At 39.9% G+C, this 19,364-nt stretch overlaps 1 protein-coding gene across 1 annotated transcript in view; it reads right to left on the bottom strand.

Annotated features, from left to right (window-relative positions):
* The window catches only part of LOC307119594 (F-box/LRR-repeat protein 7), a 91,829-nt gene that overhangs the window by 10,964 nt on the left and 61,501 nt on the right, over positions 1-19,364 (bottom strand). The window contains exon 3 of the mRNA XM_079805953.1: positions 1,984-2,589. Coding sequence (XP_079662079.1) covers positions 1,984-2,589 — 606 coding nt within the window. The remainder of the gene's footprint in view (positions 1-1,983; positions 2,590-19,364) is intronic.

Raw genomic sequence — 19,364 nt, 5'->3', positions numbered from 1 at the left:
AACCAAGATGGCCACCTGGACCTGGACTACAGTTACACAGCTGGAGTAGTTACAGCATGGGGACTACAAACCAAGATGGCCACCTGGTTCTGGACTACAGTTACACATCTGGAGTGGTTACAGTATGGGGACTACAAACCAAGATGGCCACCTGGTTCTGGACTACAGTTACACATCTGGAGTGGTTACAGCATGGGGACTACAAACCAAGATGGCCACCTGGTTCTGGACTACAGTTACACATCTGGAGTGGTTACAGCATGGGGACTACAAACCAAGATGGCCACCTGGTCCTGGACTACAGTTACACATCTGGAATGGTTACAGCATGGGGACTACAAACCAAGATGGCCACCTGGTTCTGGACTACAGTTACCCATCTGGAGTGGTTACAGCATGGGGACTACAAACCAAGATGGCCACCTGGACTACAGTTACACAGCTGGAGTAGTTACAGCATTGGGACTACAAACCAATATGGTCACCTGGTCCTGGACTACAGTTACACAGCTGGAGTGGTTACAGCATTGGGACAACAAAACAAGATGGCCACCTGGTCCTTGACTACAGTTACACATCTGGAGTGGTTACAGCATGGGGACTACAAACCAAGGTGGTCACCTGGTCCTGGACTACAGTTACACAGCTGGAGTGGTTACAGCATGGGGACTACAAACCAAGGTGGTCACCTGGTCCTGGACTACAGTTACCCATCTGGAGTTGTTACAGCATGGGGACTACAAACCAAGATGGCCACCTGGTCCTGGACTACAGTTACACAGCTGGAGTGGTTACAGCATTGGGACTACAAACCAAGATGGCCACCTGGTCCTGGACTACAGTTACACATCTGGAGTGGTTACAGCATGGGGACTACAAACCAAGGTGGTCACCTGGTCCTGGACTACAGTTACACATCTGGAGTGGTTACAGCATTGGGACTACAAACCAAGATGGCCACCTGGTCCTGGACTACAGTTACACAGCTGGAGTGGTTACAGCATTGGGACTACAAACCAAGCTGGCCACCTGGTCCTGGACTACAGTTACACAGCTGGAGTGGTTACAGCATTGGGACTACAAACCAAGATGGCCACCTGGTCCTGGACTACAGTTACACAGCTGGAGTGGTTACAGCATTGGGACTACAAACCAAGATGGCCACCTGGTCCTGGACTACAGTTACACATCTGGAGTGGTTACAGCATGGGGACTACAAACCAAGATGGCCACCTGGTCCTGGACTACAGTTACACAGCTGGAGTGGTTACAGCATTGGGACTACAAACCAAGATGGCCACCTGGTCCTGGACTACAGTTACACAGCTGGAGTGGTTACAGCATGGGGACTACAAACCAAGATGGCCACCTGGTCCTGGACTACAGTTACACAGCTGGAGTGGTTACAGCATGGGGACTACAAACCAAGATGGCCACCTGGTCCTGGACTACAGTTACACAGCTGGAGTGGTTACAGCATGGGGACTACAAACCAAGATGGCCACCTGGTTCTGGACTACAGTTACACATCTGGAGTGGTTACAGCATGGGGACTACAAACCAAGGTGGTCACCCTACCTCTCACGGTGCCTTCTGTGCAATTTAAATTTGTACAACTCAATATTAGCTATTTGTTTTAGCCACACACACACATACATATATATATATATATATATATATATATATATATATATATATATATATATATATATATATATATATATATATATATATATATATGTATAACATTTTCAACATGTTTTACAAAATAATAAGAAATTGAAATACTGAAGATGGGAGTATAATTGGTATCATAAAAAATTGTCACAATGTAAGAATGGTCCTAAAGCTTCATTCTCTTTTAAAATGTAATTTCTCATTTTCTCTTTTAAATTGGAGTAAATACTTATTTTATCACATGTTCTTGACAGGTTTCATGAGATTCACCCAATGGCTTAAGGAATCAACAATTGCATGTATTACCTGACACGTCTAAATGCTCCAGATTGGGACACTTGGATACCACATCAAACACTGCATCATTGGACACATTATAGCAGCCTGCAACCTCCAAACACCGCAGTTCTGGACAGCACTGTGCTATCACACGCAGCCCACGATCAGACAGCCTCCGGCAGCCACTGGCCACCACCATCTCCAGGGTCAGACAGACGTTGGGAGTGTCCTGACACAACCGATGGGTGAGCACTTTGAGGGCCCGGTCAGCATTCAGCAGCTCTCCATTTAGACGAATGCTACTCCAGAGCCGTGGGTCCCAGGCCAGGTTATACCAGCGGCGACACACTCGAGCGCAGCGGCACAGCTGAGGGGTGGATAGGTAAGACAGGACGTGCAATAAAACAGGATCGGGCAGGATGTCAATGAGGGCGGTGTGAGGGACCTTTGAAGGCCGTGAGCGAGTGCCTGGAGGTGGGTGAACCATGGCGACTGTTTCCCCGGGGACGTTAAAGGAAGTGGAGGACGTTTCATGGCCGTTGGGGACCGTTTGAGGGGAGACACAGGAAGGGTTTGGGTTCAGGATGAGGGCGGGACTGGGAGTACTGAGTGTCCTCATGCTAAGGTCTGAATCTGAAAGGGAAGAGAGAGACAAAGAATTACCCAGAGGAAAGGAAAAACTTTATCTCTTTATTTCAACAAGACATCAATCAAATTAAATGGAGAGTCAAGTCACCTTTAAAGGGTTAGTTCACCCAAAAATGAAAAATTCTGTCATTAATTACTCACCCTCATGTCGTTTGACACCCATAAGACCTCCGTTCATATTCGGAACACAAAGGAAAATATTTTTGTTGAAAGCTGAGAAAGGCTTCAGACAGACCTCCAATGGCATTCAGTACATTTACACTACCAAGACCCATAAAAGGCACTTAAAACGTCGTCACAAAGTCCATCTCACCACAGTGGCTCTACAATAATTTTACGGTGCGACGACAATAGTTTTTGTGCGCAAAAAAAATCAAAATAACACCTTTATCCAACTTGTTCTTGTCTTCCGTGTGTGCCTCCACGACGCATGCGCGAGAATATGAGCAGATCCGGCGTTCGGACACATGACCCAGAAGAGATTTGTTTACAAGCAGAGGAAGACGCGCGTATCTAAGCTGTTGAATTCTACATTGATCGTGCTTTAGGTCTCGGCGTAGTTCTCAAAATCGGGCTAAAGTGTGCATTTCATGGATTCCCGAATGTCGGATCTGCGTCATATTCTCGCGCATGCGTCGTGGAGACACACGGAAGACAAGAACAAGCTGGATAAAGGTGTTATTTTGATTTTTTTTTTCGCACAAAAACTATTGTCGTCGCATCGACAAATTATTGTAGAGTCACTGTGGTGAGATGGACTTTGTAACAACGTTTTAAGTGCTTTTTATGGGTCTTGTGAGTGTAAATGTACTGAATGCCAATGGAGGCCTATCTGAAGCCTTTCTCAGCTTTCAACAAAAATATCTTAATTTGTGTTCTGAAGATGAACGGAGGTCTTACGGGTGTCCAACGACATGAGGGTGAGTAATTAATGACAGAATTTTCATTTTTGGGTGAACTAACCCTTTAAGCTAAGCAGCTTCACAGTAATAAACAGGAAAATAACAGAATCAATGATGCAAACTTTATCACATACACTATATTGCCAAAAGTTTTGTGACGCCTGCCTTTACATGCACATGAACTTTAATGCCATCCCATTCTTAATCGTTTAATATGGAGTCGCCCACCCTTTGCAGCTCTAACAGCTTCAGCTCTTCTGGCAAGGCTTTCCACAAGGTTTAGGAGTGTGTTTATGGGGATTCTTCTAGAAGCGCATTTGTGAGGTCAGGCACTGATGTTGGACGAGAAGGCCTGGCTCTCAGTCTCCACTCTAATTCATCCCAAAGCTGTTCTATCGGGTTGAGTTAAGGAAGTCAGTTCCTCCACATCAAACTCGCTCCTCATGTCTTTATGGAGCGACGCTTTGTGCACTGGAGCGCAGTCATGCTGGGACAGGAAGGGGCCGTCCCCAAACTTTTCCCACAAAGTTGGGGGCATGAAATTGTCCAAAATGTCTGGCAATGCCAAGCCCAAACCCTGAAAAACAACCCCACACCATAACCTCCACCAAACTTTACACTTGGCACAATGCAGTCAGGCAAGTCCCGTTCTCCTGGCAACCATCAAATTGATGATATTACTGAATATTAACCAACTAAAAACTCCATCACCCAATCTCCATCAGGTGACAGAAATCAGGAAAAACCTAAGGAGAAGCCAAGAACAGTTCACCTTGGGCTAAATGAACGAACATGGTGTGATTTTTGAATCCAGGCTGCATCACAAGTTGTGGATTGATATTATTCAAACATTTTGCATGCATCTCAAATTTGAGAAAGACCTCACATGTCCACACTGAAGTATTCCCAATGAAATCCTCAAAATAAAAATGGAACATAATGTGATTTACCGTACTGTAGAGAAGCTGATTCCCATTAGGAGAGGATCTGATATCACAATAAACGTCAAGAAGCACAAAGGAGCTCAAATATGGAAGCCATCAGTTGTTTTAAGAAACACATTTAGCACAAATGGTGTTAACTCAACCGACGCTCTTGGGCTCTTTGTTCTCAAAACTGCAGAGATGTGTTTCTGATATCTTGTTATTGGACGCTGATAAAAGTGTCAAGTTTATCTCAAATGCACTTGAAGTGCTTGCCATGGTTGAGTCTCCATTAATGGTGAGGCTTTCGTTCTTCGCAGATGGTTCACTGATTTAGATCAAGACGCAGACTGGGTGGCACAGTAGATCATTTGAGAGTTCTCTAGATCTCATCAAAACAGTGGCTTGCCACTTTAGGACTCATTAAACGCATCAAGAGTGCCATAGGATCTAATATGGAGAGCTGTAAGCTGTTCCATAAGTGAGGAGCTGCAACAGAGAATGCCCCATCTCCTTTTGATTTTAGATGAGACTTGGGAATAGCTAACTGAAACCTTTGTACAGATCCTAATGGCCTAGCTGATGTATGTTGCTGAAGAGGTTCAGGGTGCCAACCTATTTAGACCCTTAAAAACAAATAATAACATCTTGTAGTGAATTCTACATTTGACTTGAAGCCAATGGAGGGATGCTAATACAGGTGATACACTTGCATATTTCCTAGTCCCAATCAAAAGCCATTTTTAACCAACTTGAGGCATGAGAAACACCATAATGCAATGAGTTACAATAGTAAAATCTGAACGTAATAAAAGCACACGGATAAAAATGATTCTGTGGTGAAGTAAATACTACAGAAAAAAAAGTAATTTCTACATGGAAAAAGTAAGTTCAGACAAGAATAAAAAAAAACAAGTAAATTCTATAGTACTCAATTCAAGCTTGTAGAAATTAAAGCGTAAAAATCAACTATATAAAATTAAGTAAACGTTGCTAGGCTGCATTAACTAGGTCAGCTGGAACCGGGAACACTTCCCATAACACCTGATGTACTCGTTACATCATCAGAAGAATGGCATCTACGCTAATGATAGTCTCTCTGTTTTATCCCGAGGAAATTGCCTCATCAACACGGCATCCTCAATAAACCCGTCACCGGTGTGATGACTCCGATCTTTCGAATATTCCCATCTAATAATTGCCCAATCGACACAACATCCTCAATAAACCCGTCTCACAACCCGTCAATAAACTCCAGACTGTCTGTACAGCCGATTCAAATTCTGTTGCATTATTTTCCTGTTTAACACTGTGAAGCTGCTTTGAAACAATCTGCATTGTAAAAAGCGCAATATAAATAAAGGTGACTTGACTTGACTTAAAACCTATTCAACTTTTCTAATACTGATGTTCCCATCATGCACTGGGGTTTGAATAATGAGTTTTCCAGCTGTATTTACGCTGTTTTATCATTGCTTTTGTTGTTAGGTTTAGCAACTTGCCATTTTGTGATATTAGGAGTTCATTTTCTACTCAAAATGACAAATTCATACTCAAAAACGTTCCATCGAATGTTACTGTCATTGTGTACCAAGTATTGAGGTCTCTGTGTTCAGGTGCCTTGTTACTTCTATTATGTAGACGTGGTGTCTACGCAATATCTTTTGTATTATTTACTTAGATGTTTCTAAGTAAAGTTTAATTCAGTGTTATATAGCTTGAGTAAAAATTATTGCAAAGGAAACTTCAACTACACACCAAGAAATATTAGAGAAGTTTACGTGCTTTCAACAGACAGAAAAATGAAGTCGCTTGTACAAAGACTAGTCTTGTTTGATCTATGTTATAAAATTGTGCAAAAAAAAAAAATCTTATTTTTTAAGTAAATCAAGCAGAAAATGTTTATCAGTGCATGGATGACAACTTATTAATATCATTAAAGGTTTCAATTTCGCAATATTCCTCACTGAAACTCACAGTGTTTAAAAGCTTATCAAACTTTAACTGTGCATCAAACATAACACCAAGACTCATTGCTTGATTATGTACCTCTGGATTCAAAGAGGCCTAATTGGTTAATTATATATTTGGTTGAACTCGGAGGGCCAAACATTATCACTTCAGACTTTGATTGATTCAGGTGGAGAACACTGGCTGCCATCCAATCCTTAATATCATTAAAACAACCAAAAAGGGACTGTAGAAGCAAATTATCCTTTAGAGGCAGATAAAGCTGAGTGTTATCAGCATAAAGATGATCATTATACATTATGTTTCTGTCAAATATCAGCCAAAGGAAGCATGTAAATAGAACAAGACTGCACCCAATATCGATCCTTGAGGAACCCCGCATTTAATTAAAGTGGAATAGGATGAAAAATGTCCACAGAAAAAGTTATACAACAGCATTTCCTTGGATCCCTTACCACAGTCTTAAACGCTCCAGAAGAATATTGTGTACTATAGTGTCAAATTCAGCTGTCAAATCAATTAAAACCAAAATTGCACACTTTCCTGAATCAATGAGCAGATCATGGCCAAACCTTTTACAATCTGTTCTTGTAGCTTGACCAAGCAAGACACTACCAACACCAATGTTATGATTCCTGGAACACATTGATTGTGCTGCAACTGTTTTGTATGAAAGAGTCAGATTTAATATATCCCACAATGCAATGCACTCAACTTGACCTTCCATTTCCAAAGCTATATCAACCACAATTTCTTAACTTGGATTGACAAGAGGTTTAGGTTGTTTTAGACCAAGTAAAACATTACACATTCAATATACAAAATGATAGTTTTTACAAGATGATCAAATTTATTAATGCAAATTTTTACAAACAAAATCCAGTCATAGGAATTCACATGATTGAGAATTAACGTTAGAGGCGAAAGATTTCCCCATGCAGACTTTGCAGACTTAAAACTTTGTGGTTTTGATTATTATTACCTACAAAAATATAAATTATATTACATCAGTTGTTAAACCTAAAAAATCATAAAGTAACAGTGACTTTACATCCAATCTTTCTCTGTAGTTCAGTGTGGTGATGAACAATTTTACTGTCAAGATTTCCTTTTAGGAAACTGGTTCATAAGCCGGTCATAAACTGAAAGATAATGAGGAGAAATATTAAAGGGAAAAACGTTTATAATAAGCTCTTGTCTTCGCTTCCTCTCTATTTCATGTCCTTGTCAAGCCTCCAACACAAAAATGAGCGCAACGGACGAGGGAACGAGAGCAAAACATTTCCAAAGTCTGTTGGATTCCAATCCCTAAACTCTCGATTAATAGCTCTTTGCTAAGCTTCGAAACGGCCCTGCTGAGGAAGTGAGGGTTTATGTGCAACGATGCTTTCTGTACAGGAAATTTTCTTTAGTAAGGAACTCAGATGCCTCAGACATGATGGATAAGCTTAGGCAGAATTTTCCTCCGCAAGCCACTTTTTGCATGCGAGATTGCATTTACAAACGCTACATTAACAGTCTTCGGTGTATATTTTTCATTCTAGATGAAGCACGGCAAGAATAATTTCATATATGGCCACAAGTATGTGGACAACCCTTCTAATTTACGGGTCTGGCTACTTTAGCTACACCTATTAACAACAGGTGCATAAAATCAATCATAGAGCCACACAGTTTCCTTACACAAACATTTACGGTCTACCAAGATCACTGGCTATCAATGCAGCACTATCATAGAAAACGGTTTATTTTGAAAGGAACCAATGTACAAATATACCTGCGGGCAGCAATTAATGTCTTTAAGCACATTCGTATAAAGGTATTGCGTTTTGTTTAGCAAGCATGCAACCACTTAGATCATAGATGGAAAAGACCATTTACAGTCAATACAGGCAATTTCCTTAAGTTTTAAACAGTTATCGAATAAAATCTAGTTCATGAAAGTAGGTTTTTGGAATAATCTCCAATATTTAAAGGTGCAGTGTGTAGCATTTATGAGGATCTATTGACAGAAATGCAATATAATATGCATAACTATGTTTTCATTGGTGTATAAAGACCTTACATAATGAGCTGTTATGTTTTTATTACCTTAGAATGAGCCGTTTCTATCTACACACACCGCTGGTCCATTTCAGTGAAGCCGCCATTTTGCGCCGCCATGTTTCTACAGTGGCCCTAAATGGACAAACTTCTCTACAGAGAGCTAGTCACTCTCTGCTGTCTCACACGAAGACATCTTTGTCCTGTGTCGGCCACCGTAGCTTCTGTGCTCCGAAAGGGAGGGGTGAGCGGTTGCAATTCACAACCTGACCACTAGATGCCGCTAAAATTTACACACTGCACCTTTAAAGGGTTAGTTCACCCAAAAATGACAATTCTGTCATTAATTACTTACCCTCATGTCATTCGACACCCGTCAGACCTCCGTTCATCTTCAGACACAAATGAAGATATTTTAGTGTAAATCTGATGGCTCTGAAAGGTCTTCATTGGCACAATGCACTTTACACTCTCAAGACCCTTAAAACGTACTAAAGACGTCGTTACAAAGTCCATCTCACTACAGTGGTTCTACAATAACTTTATGAATCGGCGAGAATAGTTTTTGTGCGCAAAAAAAACCCTAAATAACGTCTTATATAGTGATGACCGATTTCAAAACACCGCATCATGAAGCTTCGAAGCGTTATGAATCAGTGAGTCGAATCATGATTCGGATCGCGTGTCAAACTGCTGAAATTTGGCGATTCAAACCGCTGATTCGACTCACTGATTCATAACGCTTCAAAGCTTCTTGATGCCGTGTTTTGAAATCGTCATCACTATATAAGTCGTTATTTAGGGTTTTTTTGCGCACAAAAACTATTCTCGCCAATTCATAAAGTTATTGTAGAGCCGCTGTAGTGAGATGGACTTTGTATCGACGTCTTTAGTGTCTTTTAAGGGTCTTGAGAGTGTAAAGTGCATTGAGCCAATGGAGGCCTTTCAGAGCATCAGATTTACACTAAAATATCTTCATTTGTGTCTGAAGATGAACGGAGGTCTGACGGGTGTCCAACGACATGAGGGTCAGTAATTAATGACAGAATTTTCATTTTTGGGTGAACTAACCCTTTAACCTTTAACGAACGATTCGATTGACAGCAGAAGAGGCAAAGTTTCTCACAATGAGGAGTTCTACCATATGCTATGAATGGCCTGTGCGAAAAACACGAAGGCGCCCCCGGTGGCCGATTTCTTTCTAATTTCTCACAGGCCTCAAGAGCCGTGAGTCAAACAGGTCAAGCGAGTTTCGTTCTGATCGGCCTCCGTTAACCTTGTCTGAGCGCTGCTCGAACTACATTTTTTTTTGAGATTCCCGAATGTCCTTGTAGACAATCGCGGCCCTTGGACAAAAACACTTTTCAAGTCAATTGGACTGAATGTTGCGTAGCTATAGCTGTTTTCATTAGGGGGGGCGGGTCATTTTATAGCAACAACAAGTGGCCAATCGCGGCATTCTTTTTCACGTGACCACAGACTGAGCCTGTGTACCGAGTTTGGTGAAATTATTTCATTCCATGCAAGAGTTATAGCTGTTTTAGTAAAAGTGGCCTCGGCCACTTCAAACGTTTTGCCATCCCAATGCAGACGTCAATCGAAATTTTGACTTTTTGTATCATTATTGACAGACTCCAGAGAATCTTTCTGCACTGGTTTGGTTCTGATCAGTTTCAAAGTTTTCGTCTTGAGCCAAAGATTCCAACAATATAAGACACTTGAGTCAGTGACGGTTTATGAGTCATGATCCATTGTGGACTTTTGAGCGCTGTAGCGCCACCATCAGGCCGATTGGGGCAAGCTTTGGTGCCGTTGTAGACAGTGTGAGTACTACCATCCCTCAAAGTTTCAAGTCTCTACGACTTACGGTTTGGTCTGCCCGATCACTTTTAGGGGAGAATTCGAACAATTCTAATGCGCTTGAACTTACAAACATGAAAACATGTGAGTGTACACACACCAGGGCCCAAACTAACTTTTTTCACTAAGAGCACAGTAGCCCCCACCTGAAAATATTAGGGGCACAACCAGAAAATGTAGGGGCATACACAGTAAATCAACGTGCTAACCAAATCTACTAATTTCCACTGTATTAGTAATAAATACTTTGATAATACAGGGCTCCAGACTAACATTTGAGAGCATTGGCACCTCTAAGTTCTACAGATGCTGGCGCCAGCACCTGATTTGGTGAGGTTAATAAGGTTAATTTAATCATAAAATTACTATTGTTTTGCATTGTTTTGTTAATAAGTGCAGTTACTAATAATAGTACATGTTTGTTTATTGGAAATTTAACAGTGAAGCGCTGAGCTTGAATTTTGAAAATGTTTTTGACTATATAGTGTATATTTTAGGTTGTGATGGTTTTTTGATATTACATGTATTAGTTAGTGCTACTGAAAGTTATTTGTAATGTAATGTTTTAATATTGTGTGCACCTGCCCGGGGACTGCAGATGGAAACTAGCATTAGCTAATTCTGGTACAAAGCATCTTTTCGTAAGATTAATGTATTTTGTACATTGTCCCTGACAAATAAACTAATTCAATAAATAAATTGTTATGCAGAAAAAAGAAACTTTTATTAACAACAGTAATGTGCAAAAACCTCATTTTTATAAGGAAAATTGTAATATTCCACTCTAATTAAATGTACTATTGTTCTTCTATAGTATCACACTGAACTAAAAGGAGCACTATTTACTTGTTTTCTGTGTAATCCAGTCATAATTTTGAAGATTTTTTTTTTTTCCATATATTAAGGAGAGGAAATGTCTAATAAGTCAAATAAGTGCTCCTATGCCACCACCTACCGGTTATAGTGTTTTTTGGGGGGGGGTTTTGCCATAAAGTGGCCAGCACCTTTACACTTTTAGTTTTACAAATCATCACACTAAAAATAATATTAAAACTGGATCATATTTAGAGCTTTGAAGTGCTGGAAAAAACACTTGAAAATGCTTGAATTTCACTCTCAAAAGGTTGTACGAACCCTGAGATAAATAATAAAAAACATAAATAAATTAAAAAAACATTTGACTATTTCTTCCACAATACCATGGGGTGTTACTACATTAAATCCATGGTGAATGTTAATGATTTGTGGCCTGAAACCCCTGAATGTTTCAAAATGTTTCTCCTGGTCTCCTGAGCGTCAGCTCTGATCTGAGATCTGTGGTTTATAACAGAGGATTCTGCACCAAACGCTTGCACTAGGTCTCGCAGTAGCGATATTATTAATACTGAGGTAATAGTATTAATTTAGTTGTTTAGTAACGGTGTCGCGTGATCGAGATTGGCCCGTGTGTGAGCTCGTGCTGCGATGTCTATTATTGCTCAGAGTGCCAAATCCAATCAAATTCAGTCGCACCAACAGGAAAAAAGGTTGCAAAATGCGACCATTTAGTCACAGTCTGGAGCCCTGCACACACATGAGTTGTTAATACATTACGGGTCAATGGTATGATGCTCATTACATTTTTTCCATACCTATTAAAGGGTTAGTTCACCCAAAAATGAAAATTCTGTCATTAATTACTTACCCTCATGTGGTTGGACACCCGTCAGACCTCCGTTCATATTCAGACACAAATGAAGATATTTTAGTGTAAATCTGATGCTCTGAAAGGCCTCCATTGGCTCAATGCACTTTACACTCTCAAGACCCTTAAAGGGCACTAAAGACGTCGTTACAAAGTCCATCTCACTACAGTGGTTCTACAATAACTTTATGGAGTGACGAGAATAGTTTATGTGCGCAAAAAAACCCTAAATAACGACTTACATAGTGATGACGATTTCAAACCACGGCATCATGAAGCTTCGAAGCGTTATGAATCAGTGAGTCGATTCAGCGGTTTGGAGCGTTATGAATCAGTGAGTCGATTCAGCGGTTTGGATCGCCAAAGTCACGCGATTTCAGCAGTTTGGCGGTTTGACACACGATCCGAATCATGATTCGACTCACTGATTCATAACGCTTCGAAGCTTCATGATGCCGTGTTTTGAAATCGTCATCACTATAAGTCGTTATTTAGGGTTTTTTTGCGCACAAAAACTATTCTCGTCACTCCATAAAGTTATTGTAGAACCACTGTAGTGAGATGGACTTTTTAACGACGTCTTTAGTGTCTTTTAAGGGTCTTGAGAGTGTAAAGTGCATTGTGCCAATGGAGGCCTTTCAGAGCATCAGATTTACACTAAAATATCTTCATTTGTGTCTGAAGATGAACGGAGGTCTTACGGGTGTCGAACGACATGAGGGTAAGTAATTAATGACAGAATTTTCATTTTTGGGTGAACTAACCCTTTAACTTGCGTTACAATAAATTTTTTAAAAGTGCCTATTTCATGAAATGGCTCTGGTTCAGCCAATCAGATGCATCTGTTATAATAAAAGGCGAGTTTATCCGCTCGATATGCTTTTGCTCCAGACATTGGCCGTCCACATGACTGTCGTACCACAGTGATTCACTGCATGTATAGGGACAGACAGACTCCTTCCCTTCCTCTTCATGTGAGAATGAATGACACGCAAAGCCCTCTGCTGTGTAGATTTGTGCGTTACTGATTTTTACATGTGTGTGTGTGTGTGTTTACAAGTGCAGTAAGTCAAGGAGATTTGTATTCCAGGCTTGACCTGAGATCAGTTTGACTCATGGCCAGGTCGTGATGACATACACAGACACAGACGCTGCCTCTCAAGGGAGCAAAATGTCTTTGCATAACAGTAGACAGATACATGAAACCCCTTCAGACCGCTCTCAGAGACACACACACTCCACACCGACACAACCGTGATCCAAGACAAATAAAAACAAATTGAGTTCAAGTGACAGAATCAATCCATTATGCCTCGACCAGGTTAATGTGTTCTTCTCCGCCAGTCCAACAGGGTAATGTAGGCCAGAAACTGTTGTTTTCTGAACAATCTATTTCTAGTCTATTTACACCGATCAGGCATAACATTATGACAAGTGAAGTGAATAACACTGATGATCTCTTCATCTCCTGTTAGTGGGTGGGATATATTAGGCAGCAAGTGAACATTTTGTCCTCAGAGTTGATGTTTTAGAAGCAGGAAAAATGGGCAAGCGTGAGGATTTGAGCGAGTTTGACAAGGGCCAGATTGTGACGGCTAGAGGACTGGGTCAGAACATCTCCAAAACTGCAGTGGTCAGTCTCTATCAAAAGTGCTCAGAGGAAGGACCAGTGGAGAACCGGCCACAGGGTCATGAAGGACTAGTGGAGAACCGGCCACAGGGTCATGGAGGACCAGTGGAGAACCGGCCACAGGGTCATGGAGGACCAGTGGAGAACCGGCCACAGGGTCATGGAGGACCAGTGGAGAACCGGCCACAGGGTCATGGAGGACCAGTGGAGAACCGGCCACAGGGTCATGAAGGACCAGTGGAGAACCGGCCACAGGGTCATGAAGGAACAGTGGAGAACCGGCCACAGGGTCATGGAGGACCAGTGGAGAACCGGCCACAGGGTCATGAAGGATCAGTGGAGAACCGGCTACAGGGTCATGAAGGACCAGTGGAGAACCGGCCACAGGGTCATGAAGGACCAGTGGAGAACCGGCCACAGGGTCATGAAGGACCAGTGGAGAACCGGCTACAGGGTCATGAAGGACCAGTGGAGAACCGGCCACAGGGTCATGAAGGACCAGTGGAGAACCGGCCACAGGGTCATGAAGGACCAGTGGAGAACTGGCCACAGGGTCATGAAGGACATAAAAGAAAAATACAAGATTAAATCTAGATTAATCTCACTGTAATCTTGGAATTAATCTAGATTAATTTGAATTCTGCCGAAGGCATTCAGAATATGTGTGCTCGTAAGTGATCGTTTGTCTTTTTGTACTTTGAATAATAAATAACTTCTGCCCCTTTAAGACCTGACGCACGCATGGATCCCACTGTTCCTGTGAGCTGGTTACGACTGTGTTTACGTTAAAACTCACCAAGATGGGCATTGAGACATTTTTGAGTGTATTTGACCATTAATAATCTGGAAAAAGGAGCTCATTTTTGCACTTGTATGTCAGAGGCGGCTTTATTACGGTATGTGTGTGTGCGCTTCAGATGCGATCGCAAAATCTGCGGGAATGAGTAGAATTAACGTTATGTGAAACCCTGCGCGAAATTCAGACCGATCACACCATCGCTAACACGCTGTCATGAGGAAAAATCCAGCAGAACACACGTTCGCCGTGTTCGGAGGGTTAACCGGACTGAATGTGTGTGTCAACTCGCTGAGGGTCATAGAGGAGAGCGCAGCTGATATCCATACTGTAGAAAATGAGTATCGTTTCAGATATTTCAGTATCGATACATAGCGAAATATCGATGTTTTTGACAGCACTAGTAGGCATACACACAGGTTTGAAGACTCGTTCTCTCGTCCCCTACTACAGTGCAATTCGGTTAGGTATACATCCGCGCTAAATTATAAAGGTGAAAGTCATCATAGCTTGCGTAGTATAGACCCAGCTCACAACTTTGAGAATAGATTAACGGCGATATTTTTTTATCGCTCGATAAGAGTCTCACGTTAAAGCAGCACTAGGCAGGTTTTGCTCTTGGGGTCCCCCTACAGTTGGGAAACAGTATTGTCCTCTACTACTGTCGTAAACTCTGTCACTCTACATCAGGGGAAGCATCGCACGTGCATTTATTGACATGACAACTATGATAGCCCTGAACACTGCAGGAGTTCACATGCGTGTTCTGCTTGCGTCGCGTGTGAAATGTCTTCATCCACAGTGGCACATGTTTCAGCATGTCATATGAATATAATTTCATGGGTTTTATTTTTTTTCAAACGCCAAATGATCGCGATGCTCACGTTTACAAGCCAGCGTCATTATAGTAGCCTAGTCTATTGGTTCCCGTTTTACAGAATCTATGATACTTCAATTCAATGTTTGAGTGGTAGGTAATAACCATATATCGTCAATATTATAATATCAAGCTACCATAGATTAATCTGCAAATTCGAAAAATCGATTTGCATTATAGCTTGAGGCAAGACAAATAAACCAATATCACAGACATGTTAGGTATCCTAAAATATGATTTTGTACGTCTTATGTATTTACTTGCACGAATGTAAGATCCTCCTTCAGCTCACGCCCGCGAGCAAACGCTGGCCAATGTTGATCCTCCTGCCTTTAATCCCATCACTTTCTCCTTTCCTCTTTTTGCTTTCCTCCGACAAAACCTTTGCTTTCTTATTTTTCTGTGCTGCTTCGGCCATGACTATAACATTCGGCAAACAAATGATAGTTGGGCTCGCACGTCCGAATTTAAGGAAGTGGGGGTGGTGGTGGAAGTGACGTATATGCCGTAAAACGGTCGAATTTTGTAGTTCTTTTTGTTCTCGGGTTACTACCCGAAACCCGAAGTTTAAAAGTACGATTAAAAACGATACAGACCCCGTCAGGCTATGGCAGACGTGTCATTCAACCTATTGTAAGTCGATGTATCATCACAAGAGGTTTGAAAATATATTATAAAGGTTGAAAAGTTACCTAGTGCTGCTTTAACGCCGATAACGGCCCATCACTAGAAAAAATACAAAAATAAAATAAGCTAAAATTATAAGGCTTTTATTTAAATCATGTTTTTCTATTATATAAAAAAAGTTGTATTGCATTTTTCTTTTTCATCACTTTAAGGGTATTTTTTATTAGAAATCATCATTAATTCCTGCTGACCATAGAGGAAGACTAATGTCCACTACAGCGCAATACTGAGAGTGCAGAAACTGAACCTGAAACTCTAGTGCCAGTTCTAACATGCTGACTATCAATCACAATCTATTCCGATGGAAATCATTTTCTCATCTATTAGTTCATATGAATGTTTCTTTTGGGAAGTCTAACTAAATGGCGACTTTAGTATTTTGGCACGATGCTACGGATGTATTCATTTCTTATGATTATTATTCCACACCGTGTCTGTGACAACCGTGGTATGTGTGGAACGGCTCCCACTTTTGCTCTATAAATACACTCAGGCGGAGCTGTTTGCAAAATATCAATATATTAAAACATGGCCTGTTTTGATTGTGCAACTTCTGGCCGTGTAACCGCACTAAATATCCACTGCAAGACAAGTTGACAGACCAAGTAAACAAATTTTACAAAAGGGGCTCTGAATGACTTCTCCTGTGACCTTCGGTACAGGCTTTCTGAGCGGCAGCGGCTCACGGATTCAATCAGCTTCAGGCTTAAAGAGGAAAACACCATGAAAGATTAAGGATTCAAGAACGGCACCAAGGGAATCCGCTAGATCCCCTGCTCTGCGCTGGAGTTAGTCTAGCCTGTGCAACAAACCGTGGGATTGTGGGTGGTCCGTTCATATTGTGGTTCCCCGAGGACATGTAGCGTGCAATACGGCGTCTATGGATTTGGTGCACAGCTGGAATGAGTCCCGGGAGGTTTTGTTCCCGGGTCATTACCAAACTGCCCATCAAATATCACTAACGCTCAAGGGACTGGGACTCATCGCAGAACACCGCCTTTCATTCTTGAGATTCCTGTGCAAAAAACATGATCCCGGAGGCCCTTGTGTTTATTCAAACACTCCGTAAATAATGGAGCAGACTTTGGCGAATGTCCAGTGTTTATGGATGTGTCCTTTGTTTAGGCAGTATATCGACCGTGGACCGTTGATCCTAAATGAAACCAGCGTAAGACATAATCTTCCAGCGCTTTCGGGTCATTTGGGCAATCATGTCTGTCACGAAATCATGTCGCAATGAGCTTTATACCACGGGTCCTCGGATATGATTCAATGTTTGGTTTACTTCATATTTTGATCTCGAAAGTTGGCTATTGACTTACAGCGAACAGAAAAGTTGGCTATTGACTTAAAAAGCGAACAGTTGTATCAAAATTACTTCAATTGGTAACACCTATAAAAAACTTAAATTATTACGTTTTATCAACTTAATTTCACTAGGTCAATCACACTGAGCTCATTCAATCCTATTATTTACATTAGTCTAACTTAATTTCACTGCATTCCAACTTAAATGTATTAATTTTTCCTACAGTTGAGTCAACTTAAAAATTACTTCAATTGGTAACACCTAAAAAAATTACGTTTTCTCAACTTAAATTATTACATTTTGATCAACTTAATTTCACTAGGTCAATCACACTGAGCTCATTCAATCCTATTATTTACATTAGTCTAACTTAATTTCACTGCATTCCAACTTAAATGTATACATTTTTCCTACAGTTGAGTCAACTTAAAAAATTACTTCAATTGGTAACACCTAAAAAAAATTACATTTTCTCAACTTAAATTATTAATCACATAAGACTCATATTTTTTTTACTTTAATTCATTTTAAAGGGAAATTATACTTTGGGAAAGTGAGATATTGTCTCTGAATTTCTATGCGTTTAAGTTGAAAGAGTGTACAATATTCAATTAAAATTAGGAAAGCAGAAAAAACAAGTAAATAGACTCAAATAGTAATCCAACTTACACCCATGTTCACTTTTCACAGAGGGCTTTCCTTAAGGTATAAATCTCTATCTGCCTTCACTAATGCTGTTCCAGGGCTATTTTAGGATTATTTATATACTTTAATAATATTTTGAATCAGTGTTATTTTAGTTTCACTGTAAAAAGTGATCAGTTGACTTAACTTTTTTTTTTTTAAAGTGAGCAAAACCGATAGTAATAAACTTCATGCATAACTGAAAAAATTAAGTTATATGGAATTGGCAAATTCACAATTTTTTTTCAATTGAGTGTTACGTTTATTACTTTCTAAGGCAACAGGTTTCCTCACTTTTTTAAGTTAAGTCAACTGATCACTTTTTACAATGTACTAGTTTTTATGGATCAGTTATGAATCAATTTGAATCAGTAATTTTGTGTTTTTGTCATTTAAAAAAAATGTATTGTATTATAGTTTATATAAATTTTAGTAAATCAAGTTAAACTAAATTAAAGCTATAGGTTGAAGTTAAAAATTTTATTTTTTCATTTAAGGTTTATTTTATTTCAAGTAACACATGTATGTTTATGTTTTTAGTTTCAGTTTTATTCAACTATAATAACCCTGCATTGGTGAATTAGCTTTTATATTTATATTTTCAGTATTCACTTTAATTTTACTTTGAGTTTTAGTACTTTTGTAATGTGTTTTTGTCTTTTTTATGTTTCTAATTAGCTTTCATTTATTTGTAATGTCAGTTTTAGCTATTTTAGTACTTAAACTTATTTTAACTTAAACAATTTTAGTACTTAACTTAAAAACTTATTTTAACTTAAATTAGTTTTTCATTCACTGGTCTATTCAATATACAAAATATACAATATTAGTGTCTATTCGACCAAATAAAATTTCTCTAATTCTGGTGTAAAGGACAGTAAAGTTGCTACTTAAAAATGTATTTCAATTAAGACGAGAGCATTACTGTACATTTAAATTGAAAAGCGTTTAACTAAATATTTTGCTATAAAAAATAAGACAATCCAAACAAACTGATTCGCTAGAATGAATCATTCATTAACTGTAAAAATAATTCAAGTTGAGCTAACTTAAAAGAATAAGGCAATATATCACACTCAACTTTTTAAGTTAGCTCAACTAATTCGCTCCAGTTAAAGTCAAATGAAATACTTTTGTTCATCTAAAGAGTACCAGATAGTGCTTTAAACTTAAAGCTTCTTGTCAAGACAACCAAAGAATTTTTAGCAATGCAAGCAGAGACCATCCTTGTTTTTTCTCCATCTTCATGTTTGATTTTCAAAGTTAACTACACGACATGAACATCATTTACCTCTTTAAACTAGAGGCAATGAGAAGCACATATAGCTCAACACCTCGACATGTCTCATGTCAACACAAATCTCAAACATGGTGATGATCAACAATTCAGTAAA

This window comes from Gobio gobio (assembly GCF_949357685.1).
Source record: "Gobio gobio genome assembly, chromosome: 23".
NCBI lineage: Eukaryota > Metazoa > Chordata > Actinopteri > Cypriniformes > Gobionidae > Gobio > Gobio gobio.
This window is presented reverse-complemented; position numbering and strand designations above follow the sequence as displayed.